Source organism: Xenopus laevis, chromosome 2L (assembly GCF_017654675.1).
Source record: "Xenopus laevis strain J_2021 chromosome 2L, Xenopus_laevis_v10.1, whole genome shotgun sequence".
Lineage (NCBI taxonomy): Eukaryota > Metazoa > Chordata > Amphibia > Anura > Pipidae > Xenopus > Xenopus laevis.
In genome coordinates, this window is record NC_054373.1 from 170,833,175 (window position 1) to 170,859,479 (window position 26,305).

The window sequence follows — 26,305 nt, forward strand, 5'->3', positions numbered from 1 at the left end:
ACCATGTACACATGTATGTGAAAGTAGGGAAGCACTGAATCCAGGATTCAGTTCCTGATTCTGCCTTTTTCAGCAGGATTCGGCCGAATCCTTGTGCCCATCTGAACTGAATCCTAATTTACATATGCAAATTAGGGTCTGGGAGGGAAATTGTGTGACTTTTTGTCACAAAACAAGGAAGTAAAAAATGTTTTCCCCTTCCGAACCCTAATTTGCATATGCAAATTAGGATTCGGCCAAACACTTCAAGAAGGAATTAGGTGTCCGGCCGAATCCAAAAAAGTGGATTAGGTGAATCCCTATGTGAAATAACCATAAAGTGAATGTAGGTATGTGATGTTAAAGGACTATACCGCCAACAAACTTGATATGGTTGACATATAGAAAGCTATAACAGTGTCCCTCTGTTTTTATATTTGCCATTCGTAACTAGGGTTGCCATCTTTTCTGTTAAAAAATACCGGCCTTCCTATAGTCTTGCCATTTTTTCCTATTAATAACATTGGCATCAAGCCTCATTTTTACCGGCCAGGTGGCAATCCTATTCGTGACACTGGTCTGCCAGTCAGAGAGGGAAAACTATTGCTATATGGGCACCATACCTCCCAACATTTTGGAAGTAAAAAGAGGGACAAAAAAAAATGTTTCCGCACGTAGCGCAGCAATTTTTTTGACCACACCCCTTTCTGTGGCCACACCCCCCAATTACCATGTTTGTTTTACAAAATTTGGCAGGTTATGAAAGTTTGAAAATATTTCTCCTTATCTAAACTGTGTTTTGGTGTCTCAAAATTGTTACAAAGTATCTTATTTGCACCTGTTAGTTGTTCTGGGCTCTCTGCTAAAAGCCAATTAAGTGAGAAACTTTGTTTCTTTTTCTGGCTGTTCAGTGCAGAGAAAAGAGGGACTTTCCAGTACAAATGAGGGACTGCAGGTTGAGCTGTCAAAAGAGGGACTGTCCCTCCGAAAAAGGGACAGTTGGGAGGATTGGGGCACTACTTTCTCCAATTACCCAAGAACAACAACTCCTGTCAGGAAGTTATGAGAATAGCTAGAAGTTTAGATATCACAAGCTACTGATGCCTGAAAACTCAGGCATTTCACTGGAAGCTTGTAGGAGCCCACGTGACCCTCGGGGCTCGAGCCGCTAATCTCGCGGTACGTCAGCGGGGGGGAGGTTGGCCTGAGATCTCGCGGGATCCGGCGGGAGGACAAGTTGAGGGAACATGGCGACGTCTAATTTGTTAAAGGTAAGAGGAGCCACCTATCTATAGTGTCCGCCGCTCGCGTGCCGTGGGAGGCTGGGACATACACCTGAGCTCCACCCTGGTACTGGCGGCCTAGTTCTCTAACTGTGTCACTGCGTGACCGCCTCCCTGGCTGCCTCATTAGCCCATTACAGATGCTTCCCATCCCCCGCATCTCTGGACACCGGTAGCTGTGTAGGAACAGAAAGCTGGGGACAGGGGATAGGATATTTGGGGAGCACAACGCTGTTGCTTTCCTGGTGGGGCTGCTGCTTCCACTTGGGGCTTGACATTGTATTATCTGAGTTCTGATTGGCAGTTTGATTCAGTGATATAGGGGTGGGGGTCACTTTATGTATTAGGGAGACGATTAGAGAATTGAAGGGCCACAGTGTTTGTGAATGGGGTTCACTGAATGGGTGGATAGGCACGTGTGTGTGAGTTATAGTTCAGCGACAGCTAAAGCTCTGCATTTGGGTATCCCTCATGTACAGAACGTTGTACAGCAGAGGCTCCTTCTATAATAATGTTATACTGACAGGTCTGGGGTGTTTACATGCACTGCTTAAAAACCATACTCTTAAAGGTGAAGGAAAGCTCCAAGTTTATTGCCAACAGATCAGCCACAATAGTGCAAGCTAGAACACTATATTTATTCTGCAGAATGCTTTACCATACCTGAGTAAAAAGCTCTAGACACTTTGTTTAGGGTAGCAGCTGCCATATTAGCTTGGTGTGACATCACTTCCTGCCTGAGTCTCTCCCTGCTCACTTACAGCTCTGAGCTCAGATTACAGCAGGGGTGGGAGGGGGAGAGAGGAGCAAACTGAGCATGCTCAAGCCCTGGAGGTTTAAGGTGAAAACAGGAAGTCTGATACAGAAGCCCATGAGTACACAATAGAAGGAAAGAAATGTGATGTTTCTTTTGACAGAGGACTCAGAGCAGCATTACTTTGCGGGTTTACTGGTGTATTTGTATAGACCTTTATGATAAGGCTTACTTAAAGGGATCCTGTCATCGGAAAACATGTTTTTTTTTCAGAACAAATCAGTTAATAGTGCTGCTCCAGCAGAATTCTGCACTGAAATCCATTTCTCAAAAGAGCAAACAGATTTTTTTATATTCAATTTTGAAATCTGTCATGGGGCTAGACATTTTGTTAATTTCCCAGCTGCCCCCAGTCATGTGTGCAATTTAGGAGAGAAATGCTTTCTGGCAGGCTGCTGTTTTTCCTTCTCAATGTAACTGAATGTGTCTCAGTGGGACATGGGTTTTTACTATTGAGTGTTGTTCTTAGATCTACCAGGCAGCTGTTATCCTGTGTTAGGGAGCTGCTATCTGGTTACCTTCCCATTGTTCTTTTGTTTGGCTGCTGGGGGGGAAAAATGGAGGTGGGTGATATCACTCCAACTTGCAGTAAAGAGTGATTGAAGTTTATCAGTGCACAAGTCACATGACTTGGGGCAGCTGGGAAATTGACAATATGTCTAGCCCCATGTCAGATTTCAAAATTGAATATAAAAAAATCTGTTTGCTCTTTTGAGAAATTTTTTTTTCCACATGACAGTATCCCTTTAAGTTTAGCCTTTCCTTCTCCTGTAAAGGAGTGCTTTACCTGTATGTTAAATATTAGAACGTTACATCAGGGGTTCCCAAAAGGTAGATAGGGATCTACCAGTAGACCTATAGTCGGTGATCAGTAGATCTCAAGACACTGTCACCAAACAGCTTGTCTAAATCCCCCTCCTGTTTTATTCTTTTCATTCAGATATTTATTATGTTAAGGTTACATAAGAAATAGTTGCTTGTTAAATATTGCAAAATAAATTCTCTCTTAAATCAATATAATATGTAAGTAATATTTTCCATGGAACAGAATTCTAAGTGATTTTATGGATGGAGATCATGATGGGACAACATCACTAAAAGTAGATCTCACTTTAATAAAGTATTGGCACTCCTGTGTTATAATAGAATTCCAAACATCTTTTCAGTTAGCCTTTGGTGTTTTTCTTTTTTTATCGTTTTTTTAATTATTTGCCTTCTTCATCTAACTATTTCCAGCTTTTATATGGGGGTCGCTGACCCCATCTAAAAAGGATACAAATGTATTGTTATTGGTACTTTTTATTGCTCATCTTTCTATTCAGGCCTCCCCTTTTCATATTCCAGTCTCTTATTCAAATCAGTGCATGGTTGCTCCAGTACTTTGGACCCTAGCAACCAAATTGCTGACCTTGCAAAATGGAGAGCTGCTGAATAAAAAGCCAAATATCTCAAAAACCATAAAAAATAAAAGGCAATTGCAAATTGTCTCAGAATATCACTCTCTACATTATGCTAAAAGTTAATTCAGGGTGAAGAACCCAATTATTAGTATGTTTAACCTTCAGTGTCTATTCCCATAAAGGTTAATATTCCAGTCTCTTATTCAAATCAGTGCATGGTTGATAGGGTCATTTAGACCCTAGCAACCAGACTGCTGAAATTGCAAACTGGAGAGCTGCTGAGTAAAAAAGCTAAATAACTCAAAAACCACAAATAATAAAAAATGACAACTAATTGCAAATTGTCTCACAATATCACTCTCTACATCAGTGATCCCCAACCAGTAGCTCGCGAGCAACATGTTGCTCTCCAACCTCTTGGATGTTGCTCCCAGTGGCCTCAAAGCAGGTGCTTGTTTTTGAATTCCAGGCTTGGAGCCAAGTTTTATTGCATTAAAACCAGGTGTACTGCCAAACAGAGCCTCAATGTAAGTTGACAATCCACATAGGGGCTACTAAATGACCAATCACAGCCCTTATTTGGAACTCCAGGAACATTTTTCATGCTAGTGTTGCTCCCCAACTCCTTTTACTTATGAATGTTGCTCACGGGTTGTAAAGGTTGGGGATCCCTGCTCTACATCATACTAAAAGTTACGTTTAAGGTGAACAACCCCTTTTACTAGAGGGCTGCATGTGCCCCACCTCCCTGGCTGCCCATACGATCAACAGATGTTTTTGTGGGACATCATTATAATAATGTAGTCCAGTAGATGAACATAATTGTCCATCTAATAAATCAATCATAACTCTTTTATTTTGGTTTTGACAACCTCAGTGCTTGAAGTAGGACCACTGAGCTACCTGTGACACTATAGATAGTTATGAACCCCCCAACATCCCACTGAGTGCTTTTAAGGGTGTTGGAAATTGAAGTTCAACATCATATGAAGAGCTATGTAATGCTCATGTAATCTGGACTTTTACATTTTTGGAAAGCTTGATAATAGAAAATATCTATAGTCTCCCTCTTGCAGGAAGCTTCGTTCATTTGTATGGGGCCTGTTATCCGGAATGTTCGGGACCTGAGGTTTTCTGGACAGTGGGTCTTTCTGTAATTTGGATCTCCATGACATAAGTCTGGTAAAAAAATAATTTAAACATTAAGGGGCAGATTTATAAAGGGTCGAATTTTTAAGTTTTCTTAGGGTCAAAATTGTCAAATTCTACTTGGGAGTTATTTAAATTAGATTCAAGTTTTTTAAAAAAAAAAAATTCAAATTAGATTTTCAAGATGTATCATACTGTTGTAAACCTGCTGTTTAAGTCAATGGGAGAGGTCCAGGGATCAGCTTTGAGTTGTTTGCAGCCTTCTTAACAGTGAATCGAGTTTTTAATATTCAAATCAAATTTGATTCGAGTTTTCGGGTCGATTCAATCCATCCGAGTTGGATAAATGTGATTTTGTTAATAAATTTAGATTGGTCAATTTAGAGTTTATGGGAGTTTTTAAATCGATTCGAAATTCAACCTTTGATAAATGGGCCTCTAAATACACCTACTAGGATTGTTTTCCACCAATAAGGATTAATTATATCTTAGTTGGGATTAAGTAAAAGTACTGTTGTATTATTACAGAGAAAAAGGGAATATTTTTTACAATCTTTTACTATTAGACTAAAATGAAGTCTATGGATGATGACCTTCCTGTAATTCGAGCTTTCGGGATAACCGGTTTCCAGGTAACAATCCTATAGCTGTAGTAGGTGCAGAAAGACCAAACTCTGCATATCTGTTTGTACAAACCAATCTTACTTGTGTATTTATCATGGGGTAGGGTCACTGCCTAAATACACGGTTATCAGCATTGTGTCGAATTAGTAGAAAGCAAATTATAAAATATATGTAGTGGTTTGTATTACTGTCCATCAGTTCTAGGTTCTCCGAGTCTGCATGACTTTCCCCTGGGGCACCAGTTTCCTTCCACATTGCAAAAACATCTTGTTGTGTTGATTTGGTTACTTATGGAATTGACCCTGTTGTGTTGCACATTCGTGGTTAGAGACCATAGATTACTATTCCCACTGTGGCAGAGACTGATGTGAATGATAAACTTTTTCGGCAAATATATAGTGAATAAAGTACCCCCTCTTGTAAAATATAAGGATATTATAAGTTACCGAGGAGTTTCATAACCATATAAAAACACGAGGCCGAACAGGTCATGGAACTCCGAGGTGACTTCTAATATCCTCATATTTTCCAACAAGGGGTACTTTATTTATTATAATACACACGTTTTAGTGAGTCATGTGACCAAAATGACATCAGAACTCACCGTTTATAAGGATATAATTTACAAGATATTCATGGCTTTTGTGTGTGTGTGTATATATATATATATATATATATATATATATATATATATATATATATATATATATATATATATATATATAGTGAATAAAGTACCCCTCTTGTAAAATATAAGGATATTATAAGTTACCAAGGAATTTCATGACCATATAAAAACACGAGGCCGAAGGCCGGGTGTTTTTATACAGGTCATGGAACTCCAAGGTAACTTCTAATATCCTCATATTTTATAACTGGGGGTACTTTATTTATTATAATACACACGTTTCAGTGAGTCATGTGACAGAAATGACATCAGAACTCACCGTTTATAACTGATGACATCAGAACTCACCGTTTATAAGGATATAATTTACAAGATTTCATTGCTTTTGTGTTTTTTTTATATATATATTTATATATATTTATATATATCCGTTTCCAAAAAAAGTTGGGACACTTTAATATAAATAAAGAGAGAATGGAATGATTTGCAATTTATTTAAACCCTGTAACTAATTGTGAATAGTACAAAGACAAACTGAGACATTTTATCACTTTTTGACAAATACACGCTGACTTTGGATTTGACGACAGAAACATGTTTCATATAATTTGGGCAAGGGTCATGTTTGCCACGATGTTGCCTTCACTCTTATAATTCTGTAACTGTTTGGGAATTGAGGAGACCAATTGCAATCTTTTTAAAACTGCTCAACAGTTTGGGGTCTTCTTTGTCATGTTCTTTCCTTTCATATGGCGCCAAATGTTTTCAGTGGGCGACAGGTCTGGGCTGCAGGCAGGGGGCCAGTTTGGCATCCAGACTCCTTCTACCATGTTACTGTAATACGTGCAGAATGTGGTTTGGCATTCATATTGTCTTCCTGAAATAAGCACAGCCTTCCCTGAAATGGGGTATATTTATCAAAGAGTGAAGTTAGAGGTCGCCACGGTCCTCTAACAGGGGACTGTCTCTGATGTTTCACCTGAATTAATGAGCTGCCACACTGAAACATCAGAGACAGGAATATTCAACTTTAAACTTAGATTTTGGAAGGACAGTAAAAAAAAAAAATTAAAATTTCGAGCTATTTTTTGTGTACTTCGAATAGGGAATAGTCCAAATTCGATTCGAATTTGAAAAAAATTTGAATATCGAAATTTATCATGTACTCTCTCTTTAAAAATTCGACTTCGACCATTCACCATCTAAAACCTGCTGAATTGTTGTTTTAGCCTATGGGGGACCTCCTAGAACCCATTTGAAGTCAATTGGTGGACTTTGAAAAATCAAAGTTTTTTTGGGGGAAAAACTTCTAATCAAATTCGATTGAATGCGCTGTTCCTTAGATTCATACGATTCGAATTCGGCCGAATACGGAACTATTCGGTCGAAAACGGACCTATTTGACCAGAAAAAAACTTTGTCTTAATTTCGGTTGGTCTTTTTGAATTAGAATTTCGAAGTTTTTTCAATTCAAAATTCGACCCTTGATAAATCTGCCCCTAAGGGGTAGATTTATCAAAAGTCGAGGTGATTAGTCCAAATTTGAATTTGAAAAAAATTTGAAAATTAGAATATCGAAATTTATCATGTACTGTCTCTTTAAAAATTCGACTTTGACCATTCGCCATCTAAAACCTGCCAAATTGCTATTTTAGCCTATGCGGGACCTCCTAGAACCTTCTTCGAGTCAATTGGTGGACTAAGTTTTTTTTGGGAAAAACTTTAAATCTAATTTGATCGAATTTGCTATTCCTTCAGTTCAAACGATTCAAATTCGGCTGAATACGGACCTATTAGATCCAAAAAAAATTCAACCCTTGATAAATATGCCCCTAAGGGTAAGAACACACGTGCAGATTCGCCCCGTCGACAAATCCTCTCTTCGGGGCTCACGAGGAAACTTCGGGCGACTTTGGAAAACGAAGCGCTGCAAGTTGCATCCCGCTGGCGATTTGTCATTATTCCCATTATATGGGAATGCAGTTTGGGGAGATTGACGAAGAAGATGCGATTTGTCGCCAGGGCGACTAATCTCCCCGAATCTGCCCGTGTGTCCTTACCCTAAACTCTTGCAATTTTGCAAAATCCAGTCGATACATTTCTCAGCAGCAGCATTTGTGGAGTATTCACAACTATTGTATCAATTCTAACAGCTGTCTGTAATGGAACCCAGGGATTCTGCTCAGCAGGGACAAAGATAAGAAATGTATCAATTTAGAACAGTTTATAGGGTCGGCGACCCCCCCTCCCAGAGCTGATTTAGAAGGTGAAAAAATAAACTGTTTACACTTCAATATTAGAAAAACGGTGACAAATAGAAAATCATTGGAAAAAGGCTGGTATTACAAATTTACCGGCAATGTAGCTGCGGGTAAATTTGTAATACTCCTAACAAAAGCCCTTGGCCGTCCCCAACCCGCTCAAAATTTACCTTGGCCTGGTCTTCAGGCCAATCGCACGTTTAGGCCGCGCCCCCTTACGGCATGACACGCCCCTTTCTACATCACAGCCCAGCTTTTTTTTAACACGTCCCGCCCCCACCACCAGCCAGTGATCATTGTTTTAAAAGGTGGCAACCCTAAGCGTGCAGCACCTTTTTGATACATACACGTTCCTATGATTTTTATAGGAATGTGTCAGTATAGGTATGGGACCTATTCTCCAGAATTCTGCAGACCTAGGGTTTTCCGGATAAGGGATCTTTCCGTAATTTGGAACTTCATACCTAAAGTCTACTAGAAAATTATGTAAACATTAAATAAACCCAATAGGCTGGTTTAATTAGCGTCCAATAAGGATTAATTATATCTTAGTTGGGATCAAGTACAAGCTACTGTTGTATTATTACAGAGAAAAAGGAAATCATTTTTAAAAATTTGGATTATTTGGATAAAAGGGAGTCTATGAGAAAAACAATTAAGTTGTGCCAGGTGGGTAATCGCTCGTTTGAATTTAAATAATACAGTATCTGCTCCTTGGTTGTGATAGGTGCTTGCCCCAATTGTGAAATAGCAAGGAAGACTGTGAGTTGAAGTTGGAGTGTGAGTTATAGTTCTCCCATACGGTAAATCGGTGTCTGGTACAAGGTACTTCTCTTAGTGGATTAAAGGACCAGTGACATAAAAAAAATGTGTTTGTACTTAAGTAAAAAAAACACAAAGACACTTTTAACTTTAAATTCGCAAAGTCGAAATTTGAAATTACTTAGCGATTCTCTGCTTGCACTCCTCTTCAGAAACGGCGACAATCCATCGTGCGGCGCTCGATTTCTCCTCCCTGGTTATCTCCTTTCACCCTGCCCCCTTAGGTCATAACAATGGAAAACACTGATGTGCCAGCCCTTTATTTTAAAGGGCTAGGTATCATATTTCTAGGAATCTCTAATGCTGCAATTGAGTTTATACCCTAGGTTTCCACCTAGGGTAACAAATTGGGGTTATCCCCAAATCTTACCCTGACTGGTAAACTGCCCTTTTCCAGACATTGCTAAGAGATCTGCATTTTTGGAACCATTTCCCTCCTCTATTCTTTTTTTATTTATTTATTTATTTATTTATTTTTAAAACAGTTTAATTTGCAGATTGGTATTTTGTATGGGTACTGCTTACTATGTAACAGTGTTTCACATACATAAAGAAAAACCTGCCATATCAGTCACACAGCTCTATTTCCAAAAACATCCTAGAATGCAAAAAAAAGATTAGGCATGTCTTGGAACCTTTGCAGTAGAAAAACTTTCAACTAGTTGCATGAAGGCTTTATTAGATGTTGGGTCGTGGGTCCAAGCGGGTAAGTTTGTGGGTTGCAGGTCGATGTTTGGGTTTAACAAATTGGTTCCGCACAGGACTCTACAATAGGATTTGGAATCATTTCTTAGGGTGACAGGTCCCCTTTAACTAGGTGGGGGGATTTGGATGCCAGTGTGTTGGCATGCAGTGTTGCATTGGTTGGGCATTTCTTCCTTCAATGGAGCAAAGTACTAGAAAGTGCGTTGTACATACTGTATGGCGGGGATCCCAGAAAGCCAACTTGCAGCCATTCCTGGGCTTTGAATATGTTATTAAAAATTGCCGGCGTGATATTTCTTAGTGTATATATTTTCCAGCTTATCAAGTACAGGTATGGGATCCGTTATGTGGAAACCGATTATCCAGAAAGCTCCGAATTAGGGGAAGGCCGTCTGCCATAGACTCGTATTTTATCCAAATAATCCAAATTTTTAAACGTTATTTTTCTCTGTATAAAACGCTGTACTTGGTCCCCACTAAGATATAATTAATCCTTAAACAAAACCAGCCTATTGGGGTTATGTAATTTTTAAACTATTTTCTAGTAGACTTAAAGTATGAAGATCCAAATTACGGAAAGATCCGTTATCTGGAAAACCCCAGGCCCCAAGCATTCTGGATAATGTTTATAAGAGTGAGAGTGCTATGATTATTATATTGTACATGCAACTATAGCACAAATATAATGTAGTGTTGCCCTGCATTGGCAAAACTGGTGTTTTGCTTTAGAAAAACTACTATAGTTTGTATAAATAAGCTGCTATGGGGGCAGCCATTCAAAGGAGAAAAGACTCAGGTTATTTAACCTGTGCCATATAGGCTTTATTTTTAATTTCCACCATTGCTAGACAGCAGCATTTTTATATGAATTATAGTAGTGTTTCCGAAGCAAACACATCAGTTTTACCAGTGCAGGGCAACACTATATTATATTTTCATTACTTTAAAACACTTTCATTTTTTGACGTTACTGCATAGATCTCTTTTTAACTGATAAGAGAAGCGGCCCATAGCAGGACTGGTCCCGGTGTTGGTGTATTTATAGACTGCTGCATAACAAGCCCATGTAGCTATTTCTGGAAAATGGCTGTGGTTGTCTACACGAAACCTAGGCCTAAATATAACTCTGCCCAAAAGTTTCTCTGTAGTTGCTTGCAGACTTGTTGATTTTGAAGTTACAGATGTAACACCCCTTCCCCCTAAGGGGTTGTTCACCTTTGAGTTAACTTTTATTATGATGTAGAGAGTGAGACAAATTGGTTTTCATTTTTTATTATTTGTGGTTTTTTAGTTATTTAGCTTTTTTTTCAGCAGATCTCCAATTTGCAATTTCAGCAACATGCTTTGCTTCTACTACTAATCTCCCAAACTGCCTCCCCTGTCTTTCCGTCGGCTAGAATGTAAATTGCTAGTGGGATGGTTGCTAGGACCTATATTACCCTAGCAACCGTGCATTGCTTTGAATACAAGACTGGAATATGAACAGGAGAGGGTCTGAATAGAAAGATGAGTAATAAAAGTAGCAATAACAATAAATGTGTAGCCTTACAGAGCATTTGTTTTTTAGATGGGGTCAGTGACTCTCATTTGAAAGCTGGAAAGAGTCAGAAGAGGAAGGGAAATCATTAAAAAACTATAAAAAACAAATAATGACTACAAATTGAAAATATACTTAGAATTAAGTTTTTCTATAATATACTGAAAGTTAATTTAAAGTTAAACCACCCCTTTAATGATTATTGGCTATTCACTTTATTAAAGTGATACTGATAATGAGAATCAGTAGAAACACGTCAGTATTATACCGGAGACACAAGCTTCTTTCTACAGAATAGTGGTCTAAAGGCAGACCCAGCCTTACATACTCTAGATGACACTCGGTCATAGCAGAAAGCTTGTTAGCTCAGTCATGCTGGTCTTGATCCTTCCATAGACTGGAGTACTGTTTTAATTTGTCCTCTAACCTACACAAGGTTGGGGCCAGCACTGTGCCCACTGAGCTGGGGTGACTTAGAGAACACTATAGGGCACATTTACTTAGCTCGAGTGAAGGATTAAAATGAAAAATACTTTGAATTTCGAAGTATTTTTTTGGCTACTTCGACCATCGAATTGGCTACTTCGACCTTCGACTTCGACTTTGAATCTAACGATTCGAACTAAAAATCGTTCGACTATTCGACCAGTCGATAAACGAAGTACTGTCTCTTTAAAAAAAACTTCGACCACCTACTTCGGCACCTAAAACCTACCGAGCACCAATGTTAGCCTATGGGGAAGGTCCCCATAGGCTTTCCTAGCAATTTCTGATCGAGGGAAAATCGTTCGATCGATGGATTAATATCTTTCGAACAATTTTTCCTTTGATCGTTCGAACGAACGAATTGCGGTAAATCCTTCGATATTCGAAATCAAAGGATTTAACTTCGATGGTCGAATATCGAGGGTATTTCGAAGTATTTTTTTGGCTACTTCGACCTTCGACTTTGAATCGAGCGATTCGAACTAAAAATTGTTCGACTATTCGACCATTCGAATCAAAGGATTTAACTTCGATGGTCGAATATCGAGGGTTAATTAATTAAGTAAACAATGAAGAACTGAAATGTGGCTTAGAATTAGCCATTCTATAAAATACCATTATTATATAGCCACTTTTCACTTGATGGCTAAAAGGATATCTTAAAGGAGAACAAAAATTAACAAAGTAGGCTAAAAATGCTACACATCGGGGGTTATTTACTAAAATCCGAATTGGTAGTTGCAAACTGGAGAGCTGCTGAATAAAAAGCTAAATAACTCAAAAACCACAAATAATAAAAAAAGGAAACCAATTGCAAATTGTCTCTGAGTATCACTATCTACATCATACTAAAAGTTAATTTAAAGGAGAACAACCCCTTTAACCAAACTAGCAGATAAAGATGTAGAATTGAAAGAATTACATTGGCTTAAAGGAGTTGTTCACCTTTGAGTTAACTTTTAGTATGATGTACAGAGTGATATTCTGAGACAATTTGCAATTGGTTTTCATTTTTTATTTTGTTTTAATTTTTTTGAGTTATTTAGCTCTTTATTAAGCTCTCTCCAGTTTGCAGTTTCAGCAATCTGGTTGCTAGTGTCCAAATTACCCTAGCAACCATGCATTGATTTGAATAAGAGACTAGAATATGAATAGGAGAGGCTTGAATAGAAAGATAAATAATAAAAAGTAGCAATAACAACGAATTTGTAGCCGTACAGAGCACTGGTTTTTAAATGGGGTCAGTGACCCCCATTTGAAAGCTGAAAAAACTTTAAAAAATAAATAATGAAGAACTGAAACGTGTCTTAGAATTAGCCATTCTATAACATACAAGAAGTTATTTTAAGGTGAACCATCCCTTTAAAGTAAAATGAATGCTTTATTGTACAGACTTGTGGTCAGGAGATTTAAGCTAAATGTTTGATTTTTTTCTTTGCAGAATAAAGGTTCCCTTCAATTTGAGGACAAATGGGACTTTATGAGACCTATAGTTCTGAAACTTTTACGGCAGGAATCCGTTACAAAACAGCAATGGTTCGATCTGTTCTCGTAAGTATTAAGCTAAGAGTTGTTTTAATTATAGTGATGGAGGAGAAACAATGCCTAAAACATTATTAAGGTGTGAATTAAAGGTCACTTATTTGAACGTTTATATTAATCCTCCATTGTCTCAAATGACAAAATTGTTACAGTTGTATTGCACATGGTACACACAAGGCTATACAGTCTTTTCATGCTAAGTGAAGTTAAATACCATTATTATATAGCCACTTTTCACTTGATGGCTAAAAGCATATCTTAAAGGAGAACAGAAATTAACAAAGAAGTAGGCTAAAAATGCTACACATTGGGGGTTATTTACTAAATCTGAATTTATCTCATATTTTATTAAAAAAAAAAAAAAAAAAAAAACCTTGACCAAACTCCCATGCTCGATTTGATCTTATTTATTAAAAAAATTACCCGCATTAATTGGATTGTGGAAAAACTCGATAAAATCGAGCAAAAACCTGAATCTCTGTAAATTTTTCCAAATAGCTAGTTTTCTTTAATATTTATGCCCGAAAACCCTGAAAAGTCAGATTTTCGGACTAAACCCAGCGCAGACCCACATAAGTGCCCCTCCCATTGACTTATAAAGGACCTTGACCGGTCTGAGATGGTGGATTTTCTGATTCGGGCTTGAAAAATTGGAGTTTTTTGCCACAAAAAGCCAGACCGCATAAATTCGAGGTTTAGTAAATGACCCCCATTGTGTCGTGGGCTTCTTCACTAGACCAAGATGCCCCCTGTGTTTTCCAGTCTCCTTATCTTTCTTCAGCTCTGGGCTGCTGTCAGTTGCCTGAGTTTAGGGACCAACTCAAAATATGCTGTATATTTAAAATGGCTAGTTACCAATTAATTGGGATTCACATTACGTTGTACATACCAACACAGAAACCAGTAACAGTGTGGGATCTGTTATCCAGCATGATCTGGACCTGGGTTTTTCCGGATTATGGATCTTTCCGTAATTTAGATCTTAAAACCTTTAGGGCAGAGACACATGCTCAAATTCGGGGAGATTAGTCGCCCAGCGACAAATTTCCACTTCTTCGAGGCGAACTGCCTCCCACCGGCTAGAATGTAAATCGCCGGCGGGATGGCAATCGGTGTGATTCGTTTTCCGATGTCGCCCGAAGTTGCCTAACGAGGAAACTTCAGGCGACTTTTGAAAACGAAGTGCTCCGAGTGCCATCCCGCCAGCAATTTAGATTCTAGCCAACGGGAGGCGATTCTGAGAGATTAGTTGCAGCGAAGAAAAGGCGATTTATCGCCGGGCGACTAAATGTCCCTGAATCTGAGCGTGTGTCTCTGCCCGAAGGCTGCTAGAAAATCATGCTCAGCAACTGAAGATCCGTTGCTGAGCAGTCAAACCGCCGAGCAAGTGCCGGCGTCTCGCATGGGGCAGCCTCTGGATGGACACGAAAACTGGGTGAGCTCTGATGCGGTCCGCATCCTTTCTATTTATTTCTACTAGAAAATCATGTAAACATTAAATAAACCCAATAGGCTGGTTCTGCTTCCAATAAGGATTAATTATATCGTAGTTTGGATCAAGTACAAGCTACTGTGTTATTATTACAGAGAAGAAGGAAATCAGTTGTAAAAACTTGGATTATTTGGATAAAATGGAGTCTATGGGAGACAGCCTTTTTGTAATTCGGAGCTTTCTGGATAATTGGTTTCCGGATAACAGATCCCATACCTGTATTCGATAGCCAGCCCTGTAGCATCATCTTATAAATAACAGATTAACCTAATTTTCTGCTTGAGGATTTCTAATGAGTATGATTCTGAGCATGTCCGGTGTCGGTGACAAAGGAAAGATGGCCCAACAATAGCAAGATGGTGAATCTCTGCGCTGGTAGAGTAAATTCAGTATAAAAAATACAGAATTTATATACATATTTATTTGTAGGATATTTTGTAGAGCACAAGCACCAGTTCATTTACGTTATTTGAAATATTATGGACATAATATAGGATAAAGCCTATGTCAAAATAAGTCTTTTGTTCTGCATAAACATTAGTGTTAAATCGAGGTATTGATAACAGGGCTGTCAGATTGCGTTTCTCACATGGGACTGCCTAAAGATTGACGTATGCAAGAGCCAGAGGCATCCACATTTTATTCCTTATTAGTTTTTTTAAATTAGGGATGCAACAAATCTACTATTTGTGATTCAGTTGAATCCTCGAATCCTTCATGAAAGATTCGGCCGAATACCGATCCAAATCCAAATCATGTGCATGTGCAAATTAGGGATAGGAAGGGAAAAAGTGGAAAAACATTTGTACTTCCTTGTTTTGTGAAAAAGTTATGTGATTTCCCTTCCTGCCCCTAATTTGCATATGTAAATTAGGATTTGGTTTGGCCAAACATGAGGGTTTGGATGAATCCGAATCCTGCTGAAAAAGCCAGAATCCCGAGCCCCTAACTGAATCCCGGATTCGGTGCATCCCTAATTTAAAGTAATGTTATCGCCTTTAATTTGACGGCAAAATAATTGGCTGTGCACTATTATTAAAGAGGTGCCAATTTCATTGGTCAAGGTAACATAGAAAGTAAGTAAGGTTGAAAAAAGACACACGTCCATCAAGTTCAACCTTCTAGTTTTTTTTTTGTTTTTTTTGAATCTGCCTAACTGCTAGTTGATCCAGAGGAAGGCAAAAAAAAAAAAACTAATTTGAAGCCTCTCCAATTTGCCTCAGAGAGGAAAAAATTCCTTCCTGACTCCAAAATGGCAATGGGACCAGTCCCTGGATCAACTTGTACTATGAGCTATCTCCCATAACCCTGTATTTCCTCACTTGCTAAACACCATCCAACCCCTTCTTAAATCTAATGTATCAGCCTGTACCACTGATTCAGGGAGACAATTCCACATCTTCACAGCTCTCACTGTAAAAAATCCCTTCCGAATATTTAGGCGGAACCTCTTTTCTTCTAATCGGAATGGGTGACCTTGTGCCAGCTGGAAAGACCTACTGGTAAATAAAGCATTAGAGAGATTATTATATGGTCCCCTTATATATTTATACATAGTTATCATATCACCCCTTAAGCACCTCTTCTCCAGCGTGAACATCCCCAATTTGGCCAGTCTTTCCTCATAGCTAAGATTTTCAATACCTTTTACTAGCTTAGTTGCCCTTCTCTGTTCCTTCTCTAATACAATAATGTCCTGTTTGAGTGATGGAGACCAAAACTGTACGGCATATTCTAGATGGGGCCTTACAAGTGCTCTATACAGTGGAAGAATGGCTTCCTTCCGTGAATCAATACCCCTTTTAATACAGCTCAAGACCTTATTTGCCCTTGATGCTGTTGAGTGGCATTGCTTGCTACAGCCAAGTTTATCATCTACAAGAACTCCAAGGTCCTTTTCTATAATGGATTTGCCTAGTGCAGTCCCATATAAGTATAAGTGAATATTTTTACATCCCAGGTGCATGACTTTACATTTATCAACATTGAATCTCATTTGCCAATTAGCTGCCCAGATTGGCAGTTTGTCAAGATCGTGTTGACATACAGTATAAAATACATACGGTATAAAATACACTTATAAATAATACAGTCAGTAGACTGGGGGAAGGTTGCATACTTTTCTGCATTATTTTCTATTATGTTGCCTTTAAGACAGAGCTGTTAATGTGAGACCTCAGAACTGGACTTATAATAATGCATATGATATATGATACTTGGATTTTGTGTTGCAGAGATGTTCATGCAGTTTGCCTGTGGGATGACAAAGGTCCTGCGAAAATTCATCAGGCTTTAAAAGAAGACATCCTTGATTTTATCAAGCAAGCTCAGGCCGTAAGTGGCTTGATTTATTCTGAAATATGTATATTCATAATACTGACTGTATTGCACTTAAATTTTATTAGGGAGGGTTTGGGTGCTAACATTAGGGCTCATGTATTTTGGACAGTGTTCCCTATAAGCTGTGCATCCATGCAACAAGTTGCAAACAAAAAAAGGAGGGATGCCCCTAATCAACTATATTGGATTTGGCCAAACCCCCAAATCCTTTGCAAGAGATTCGGCCGAATACCGAACCAAATACTAATTTGCATATGCAAATTAGGGGTGGGAAGGAGAAAACATTTTATATTTTCTTGTTTTGTGACAAAATGATTTCCCTCCCGCCCCTAATTTACATATGCAAATTCGGTTTCGGTTCAGCCGGGCATATGGATTCGCATGAATCCTGCTGAAAAAGGCAGAATCCAGGCCGAATCCTGAATTGAATTGAAAGGACATGTTAACCCTCCCCACAAAAGTGTAAACAGAGAACAGCCTCTTTTAATTCAATTTAATCTCTTTAGATAGCTGCCACTCTGGTTCTGAAAAGGTTAACAGTAAGGCTGCAGCATCCCCTTAATCACTTGGAAATCCTTCTCCTCCTCTAACCCACTCTGCCCCCTCTCTCAGGAATTTACTTTGCGGGTTGGCTAATAAGCACGCTCAGCTCAGATTACTAAACACACCCTGCAGTCTTAACAGCCAATGAAGATATAGCATTGTTGGTTCCCATAGAAACTTTAGCTGTCTAATGCTATTTTTTTCTCTGTAACCAACTTTACAGCAGACATGTCCTGTTTGCAGATGTCAATATTACTGATATGTCAGAGGGAAAATGCCTGCCGGCTGAAAGCTGCTATTTATTTTAGGAAAATGTGGTGGCGCTGGCAAATGGAGGGGGTATACGCAGTACAAATGATGTGGCTTGGGTGGCAAAGATATGCCCAACTTATATACATTTTAGGAAAATGTTGGCTTTACATGTCCTTTAAGGAAAACGTCTCTCCTTAATACTCTCTCTTGACGATCCTATCTGCAGTTCTTTTGCTGGGTCACAAATAATTTCAGATGGCAATGGTCAGCACCAACGGCTACAGAGAGAGGGAAAGGGATAACAAATATTGTTGAATTGTATTTGTTTTCCCTCTCTCTGTGGCTTTTGGTGCTGACTATTGCCTTCTGAAATAATTGCAGCACACGATGCATCATCGAGCCACCCACAGCTTGTATACCTGAATAAAATGTGCAGTATTGGAGGCAGCAAAAAAGTGTTTTATTTGAATTTATTTTAACACATTGTATATTTATTTTGTTCTTCAGAGGGTATTAAGCCATCAAGATGACACTGCTTTACTTAAAGCTTACATAGTAGAGTGGCGCAAGTTCTTCACCCAGTGCGACATCTTACCGAAGCCTTTTTGTCAACTAGAAATCACTTTAATGGGAAAGCAAGGCAGCAACAAAAAATCCAATGTAGAAGATAGTATTGTACGGAAGGTAAGTGTATTGTCTCAATAAATTAGCCAAGCAGTATAAATAGTGAGGGGTGTTTTTCTGCTACATGGCATGCAGGGACAATTGATTATTTTTTTCCCAGGAAATAAGCTTTGATATAATTAACTGGGGGTGTTTAACACACAGGCAACCCCAAAAGTATAAGCTGTACTTGTCCTTTAATATTTTTAATCCTTTTTTTTTCATAAAAAATGCCACATGGCCATGTCTGCTGAATTGACTTTAAAGGAACAGTTCAGTATAAATTTAAAAACTGGGTAAATAGATAGGGTGTGCAAAATATAAAATGTTTCTAATATAGTTATTTGGCCAAATATGTACTGTATAAAGGCAGGAGTGACTGGATGTGTAACAGAACAGAACTTCCTGCTTTTCAGCGCTTTAACTCTGAGTTAAAGTCAGCGACTTTAAAGGAATCGTTCAATATAAAAATAAAAACTGGGTAAATAGAAAGGCTGTGCAAAATAAAAAAATGTTTCTAATATAGTTAGCCAAAAATGTAATGTATAAAGACTGGAGTTACTGGATGTCTAACATAATAGCCAGAAGACTACTGCTTTTCAGGTCTTCTGGTTTCCACTGATTGGTTACCAGACAGTAACCATTCAGAGACTTGAGGGGGGACATGGGCCATAACTGCTGCTTCTGAATTTGAGCTGAATGCTGAGGATCAATTGCAAACTCACTGAACAGTTATGTCCCTTGTGGCCCCCCTTTAAGTAGCTGACTAACTCGGAGTAAGAGAGCTGAAAAGCAGGAAGTAGTGATCTGGCTATTATGTTAGACATCCAGTCACTCCAGCCTTTATACATTACATTTTTGGATAACTATATTAGAAACATATTTTTATTTTGCACAGCCTGTTGAACTGTTCCTTTAAGTGGGGCCACATGGGACACTGTTCAATGAGTTTTTGGCTTCTTTGCTTTAAATAGAGAACATGTCAGTGCTCCATGGCACTATGACTGTGTCTTGGTTGGCTTCTGTAGTGGGCCACTAATCATGTAGGTGACCCAGCCTCATCTCTGAACTTTCAGCCCACCCATGGAGTGGAGGCGAAATTAACCCCTCCTAATCACTACAGTAATGGGGAAACAACAGGCCACATAACCAAATACTAGACAGTAGTGCTTTGAGAAGGGGTGGGAGTATCATAACTACCTGGCATAAGGTTTTGCTAAAACTTTTTGTGTATCGTTTCTTTCTTCATATTGTATAAGCTATTTGTTCTTTTCTGTTAAAGCTGATGCTGGACACATGGAATGAATCTATTTTCTCTAATATAAAAAACCGACTTCAGGATAGTGCAATGAAATTGGTCCATGCCGAGCGTCTAGGAGAAGCTTTTGATTCTCAACTTGTAATAGGAGTGAGGGAATCATATGGTATGTGCTGCATACTGCCTTTACTATCCCTACAGAGCAACACAGAAAATTTATACTTGGGTTCTTAAAATTGATGTGCTTGACATTCTATTTCTTGTTTTTTTTTTGTTTTTTTTTATTCTCCACTGGAAGATTTGTACAAACCTCTGAGTCTAATTGACTGTATTACAGATGTTCACTAATGACAAAAGGCTAATGGCATAGGGTGTTTAGAGTATGGCTATTATCTGGCAGAAAGCAGGGAGATCAAAATGCCCCTGTCCATCTGAACTGCAAAAATAAATATATATGCATTTTTTTATTTACACAGACATTTATGATTCCTCAAATTTAGAGGAAGCCATTATAATTTGCATCCCAGTCCCAAATTAGCTGGCAAAGTTATGTCACTATTATGGCAATTCAAATAATGTTTATGCATTTTAAAAAATCTGATTAAAATGGACTCTATGGGAGATGGGTTTTCTGAAATTTGGAACTTTCTGGATAATGGGTTTCCCATACCGGTATATAGCTTTTCATATTAGTTGAGAGTGAAATATGAAATAATGAGTTTTCATTAGCTGGTTCTTTTGCTTTTAGTTAATTTATGTTCCAATCCGGAAGACAAACTCCAGATCTACAGGGACAATTTTGAAAAAGCCTACTTGGATTCAACAGAGAGGTTCTACCGAACACAGGCCCCTTCCTACCTGCAGCAGAATGGTGTACAGAACTACATGAAATATGTAAGTGTAAAGTGAGAGCAAAGAATCCGCAGTGTTCATTTGGTGAGTAACCCAAGTTTGTAACAACTGTCATCTTCTGAACAGGCAGATGCTAAACTAAAGGAAGAGGAGAACAGAGCACTTCGGTATCTAGAGACACGACGGGAATGTAACTCTGTGCAAGCGGTAGGTATGCGGATACACTTCTGACAGAGTACTAAGATTTTTTTAAATTAAGGTACGCTGACATTTTATTCTCTGACATATCTGATCCCACAGTGACATTAATTTTTCACTGGTAAAAGTTAAATTTTATATATATATATATATATATATATATATATATATATATATATATATATATATATATATATATATATCCACGAACATCAAGGAACTGGCACACCCATGTACAAATAATTACTTCTTTATTATTGTACCATACAATAATGGTACAATAATAAAGAAGTGAATTATTTGTACATATATATATATATGCCTGTGCAGGTTAAAATAAAATCATATTTCCAGCAATGAAAAAAAACGCACTAAACAGGACTTGGTCAAAAAAAGTGAAAAGTGTATATTTATTGAATCAACGTTTCGGATATATATATGTATATATATGTGTATATATATATATATATATATATAAAGTAAGGGGTTTCTTTATGTAGAGGCTTCTCAGTGATTTGTTTTGATTGTTCTCAAACAGAACAAACCTTTGTCTTTGTTTACAAAAAAAAATAAATTAATGATTAAAAGCCCCTGAAAATAATAAAGTGTATATTACAGGTATGGGACCTGTTATCCAGGATGCTCGGGCCTTGGGGTTTTCCAGATAATGGACCTTTCAGTAATTTGGATCTTCATACCTTAAGTCTACTAGAAAATCATGTATTCATTAAATAACCCAATAGGCTGGTTTTGCTTCCAATAAGAATTAATTATGTCTTAGTTTGGATCAAGTACAAGGTGCAGTTTTATTATTACAGAGAAAAAGGAAATCATTTTTATAAACATAAATTATTTGGATAAAATGGAGTGTATGGGAGACGGGCATTCCTTTATTCGGAGCTTTCTGGAGAATGAGTTTCCTGATAATGGATCCAATACCTGCATAAAGTGAATAAAGTACCTCCAAATTGTAAAATATACGTATGTTATACATTACCAAGGCATTCCATAACCATATAAAAGCACGAGGCTGAAGGTTCAGTGTTTTTACACAAATCATGGAACACCGGATAGTGGATAAGAACAGATTGTAGGAGGCTGGAGGGAAAGAGCAGAGTAAGACTGAGGGGCAGGGACACAGCAGAAAAGAATGGAGGGGAACCGAGGACAGGGTGGGATTTTATTAACCTGCAATGAAACTATAAGTAATTTAGAGAAAATCAAAAAATCTTGATGGGCAAGGTTAGAAAATGGTTCAAAGGAGGTGAGACTTTTATGGGTATTCATAGATGATTAAAATACAGCACTTGCAGTCTTCTGGCAAGTGATAGGATGCAGTAAAACATTGTTGCAGGGAATCTTCCCAAATGTTTTAAGGTCAGGGGTTTTTGTTTGTATTGCAGTTGATGGAATGTTGTGTGAATGCTCTTGTGACGTCCTTCAAGGAGACCATTTTAGCTGAATGCCAAGGCATGATCAAGCGCAATGAAACTGAAAGTGAGTTCAACTTTATTTCTCTGTAGCACATTTTACCTATATCCTTTATTTAGTAAACAAAAAATTATAATTGTGTCTCTAGTCTGGCTCCTACAATGTTGATTTAAAGGGGTGGTTCACCTTCAACTTTTAGTATGTTATAGAATGGCCAATTGGTCTTCATTATTTATTTTTTATAGTTGTGTAAATTAATTGCCTTCTTCTGACTCTCTCCAGCTTTCAAATGGTCTGAACAAATGCTCTGAAAGGCTACAAATATATTGTTAATGCTACTTTTTATTACTCCTCTTTCCATTCAGTCCTCTACTATTCATATTCCAGTCTCTCATTTAAACCAATGCATGGTTGCTAGGGTTATTTGGATCCTACCAACCAGATAGCTGAAATTGCAAACTGGAGAGCTGCTGAATAAATTTAGCCAAAGCTAAATAATTTAAAAGCCATAAATAATAAAAAATGAAAACCAATTGCAAATTATCTCAGAATATCACTCTCTACATCATACTAAATGTTGATTTAAAGGTGAACAACCCTTTTAAGGCTTATGCTAAATGAGGGCTGAAATAAAAATACTGGAATACGCAGACCGAAAATCAGCCCCTACGCGGGAAGTAGCCTCTTCTTCTGCCTTCGCCAGGAACTGTTGTCGGCTTGGGTGCAGGCACATTTGGTGTGAAAATGAACTATTTTGTTTCTACACTAAAATCAGCCACATGAGCTTGCTCCTGAGCTGACACATCAGTTCCTGGTGCATGAAGGAGGGACGGTTAATGCCTTTGTCGGGGCTGATTTCAGCCCCCCACCCATGGCATTAGCCTAAGGCCTTCAAATGAGTATACAAGTCTGAAATGTCTGAATTGTGACCGTTAAAGGAGAAGTAAACCTTAACTAAAGAAGTAGCTAGAAATGTTATACATTGTTTTGTGCTTCTGTACCAGCCCAAGGCAACCACAGCCCTTTAGCAGTAAAGATCTGTGTCTCCAAAGATGCCCCAGTAGCTCCCTATCTTCTTTTCTGCTGATTCACTGCACATGCTCTGTGCTGCTGTCACTTACTGAGCTTAGGGACCCACTCACAATATACAGTACACATAGAATAGAAATGTCACAATATAAGGCTGATTAGTAATTAATACAGATAATTACTACATGGCAGCACAGAAACCAGTGCAATTAGCATCAGAATTTAATAATCAGCCCTGTAGCATCAGTTTATATTACAGACCAACCTCATTTTCTGCTGGATAATTAGTGACGAGCCCTAAGCTTAGCTTCTCAACGGCTGCTCAGAGCCCACTGAGCATGTGAGTGTCACAGACACTTTCCAAGATGGTGACCCCCTGTGACAAGTTGAAATTTTGGATCATTGCTGCTATTGACAAACTGAAACTTTAGGCTGGTGCAATAAGTTCAGTATACAAAATACAGCATTTTTAATCATATTCATTTCTATGGTTTAGTTCTCCGTTAACTTCTTTGCCAGTGCCATCCTGCATGTGTCATTCAGATGAAGCAGCAAAGGTGGCTTAGTTATATTGCAGTAGGTAATCTGTAGTTGTATTTAAAAGGTGATATTGATCTTATAAGAAGAAAGCAAGACTATAATTCAGCTTTAAATTTGAAGGTAACTCGATTGCTTATAGTATAAAAAAAAATAACTTCTTTAAGAACAGATGGCCACAGCACAGGTTTTAAGAGACAAACTACAAATGGCACACTATAAACATCTATTGGTTTTCATTACAGAGCTGCATTTAATGTTTTCCCTCATGGATAAAGTCCCTAATGGAATAGAACCCATGTTGAAAGACCTAGAAGAGCACATTGTAAGTGCCGGCTTAGCTGACATGGTGGCTGCTGCCGAAACCATTACTACTGTAAGTAACGTTAAGATTCGCCATTCTCAAATATACTCCCTGAGTAAACAGTCATTGCACTTGTTGCTTCTCATGTAACATGGCTGTGTTTTTAACCACAAAAGCGTCCCCTTTGCATTTTAATGGGTTAACATAATTTCCAGGTGCTTTGTGTGAGCTCAGCACTGCAATATGATCACTTTGTGTTGATTTACCTTTCCTCCAAGTGCACATCAAATCCAGTTTTGACTCACCCTTAGATAAAGTGCCTGTACAATAAAGGTTTACATGTAAGCACTCCATGTTGTGGCTTTTTGGTGACTGGTGTCTGCAGGGCACACATCAACCCATGCTTTATAATAAATCTCCACTTTAAAGGAACAGTAACACCAAAAAATTAAAGCGTTTTAAAGGAATGACAATATAATGTACTGATGTCCTGCACTGGTAAAACTGGTGTGTTTGCTTCAGAAACTCTACTAGAGTTTATATAAACAAGCACAGGATACACAGTAGATAACCGATAAGTACTTCTATAGTTTATATAAACAAGCTCCTGTATAGCCATGGGGGCAGCCATTCAAGCACAGGATTCAAAGTAGATAACAGATAAGTACTACTATAGTTTATATAAACAAGCTGCTGTGTAGCCATGGGGGCAGCCATTCAAGCACAGGATTCAAAGTAGATAACAGATAAGTATTACTATAGTTTATATAAACAAGCTGCTGTGTAGCCATGGGGGCAGCCATTCAAGCACAGGATACACAGTAGATAACAGATAAGTACTACTATAGTTTATATAAACAAGCTGCTGTGTAGCTATGGGGGCAGCCATTCAAGCACGGGATACACGGTTCTGAAGAATCCCATTATATACTACAGAGCTTATCTGTTATCTGCTCTGTATCCTGTGCTTTTTCAGCTTTGAATGGCTGCCCCCATGGCTACACAACACAGCTACTATTGTAGAGTTTCTGAAGATAACATGCCAGTTTTACCAATGCAGCATTACAGCACATTATATTTTCATTACTTTAAAAGACTTTCATTTTTAGCTGTTACTGTTCCTTTAATCCTCTGCAGAGGCTTCCTCACGAACCACACTATCCCTCACACTCCAGTACAGCCTTGAATCCTTGAACCTTATAATAAAAGGCAGCAGGGTTGGTGGCAGCCATGTTTGATCACTGTACTCCTTCTCTCTGGGAGAGATTGCAAACCAGGAGAATGTGCATTTGAAGCGGAAATGATCCTGGCTTCAACTGTGCATACTTTTGTCTGCTGGATACCCAGGGAGGGGTTGTCAGTCTGTCATACATGAAGTACAGGGGAGTAGGGCCATATTGGTGTGTTAAAGGGGTGGTTCACCTTTGTTAACTATTAGTATGTTATAGAATGGCTAATTCAAGTTTTCATTTGGTCTTCATTATATATTTTTTATAATTTATTAATTACTTGCCTTCTTCTTCTGACTCTTTCCAGCTTTCAAATGGGGGTCACTGACCCCATCTAAAAAAACAAATGCTCAGTAAGGCTACAAATGTATTGTTATTGCTACTTTTTATTACTCCTTTTTCTCTTTAGGCCCTCTCCAATGCATATTCCAGTCTCTTATTCAAATCAATGCATGGTTGCTAGGTTTTTTTTTGGACCCTAGCAACCAGATTGCTGAAATTGCAATCTGGAGAGTTGCTGAATAAAAAGCTAAATAACTCAAAAACCACCAATAATAAAAAAATGAAAACCAGCTGCAAGTTGTCTCGGAATATCACTCTCTACATCATACTAAAAGTTCATTTAAAGGTGAAAAACCCCTTTAAGAGATGGGGGAGGCTTCTACAGGTGAACAAATTGGTATAAAAGAGATTCATTCTACCTTAAGTTAGAATTTAATCCCGCTTCACGTATATACACCAAAATATAAATATGATTTTATAACAAACAGAAGGTTCTTTGTTACTAATTTTATCTTTTTTTTTTTTTACTTGTCCCAAGGATTCTGAAAAATATGTTGAACAGTTACTGACCCTGTTTAATAGATTTAGTAAACTAGTAAAAGAAGCCTTTCAAGATGATCCAAGGTTTCTTACTGCACGAGATAAGGTAATATAACCAGTTTTTT

General features: G+C 38.2%; 1 protein-coding gene across 1 annotated transcript in view; it reads left to right on the top strand.

The window, feature by feature from the left end:
• The first annotated feature begins 1,226 nt into the window (after positions 1-1,226).
• The window catches only part of cul5.L (cullin 5 L homeolog), a 40,489-nt gene continuing 15,410 nt past the window's right edge, over positions 1,227-26,305 (top strand). The window contains exons 1-10 of the mRNA NM_001110722.1: positions 1,227-1,250; positions 13,130-13,239; positions 16,957-17,056; positions 18,365-18,541; positions 19,803-19,944; positions 20,527-20,672; positions 20,757-20,837; positions 22,232-22,325; positions 24,071-24,201; positions 26,179-26,286. Of these exons, the coding sequence (NP_001104192.1) occupies positions 1,227-1,250; positions 13,130-13,239; positions 16,957-17,056; positions 18,365-18,541; positions 19,803-19,944; positions 20,527-20,672; positions 20,757-20,837; positions 22,232-22,325; positions 24,071-24,201; positions 26,179-26,286 (1,113 nt within the window). The remainder of the gene's footprint in view (positions 1,251-13,129; positions 13,240-16,956; positions 17,057-18,364; positions 18,542-19,802; positions 19,945-20,526; positions 20,673-20,756; positions 20,838-22,231; positions 22,326-24,070; positions 24,202-26,178; positions 26,287-26,305) is intronic.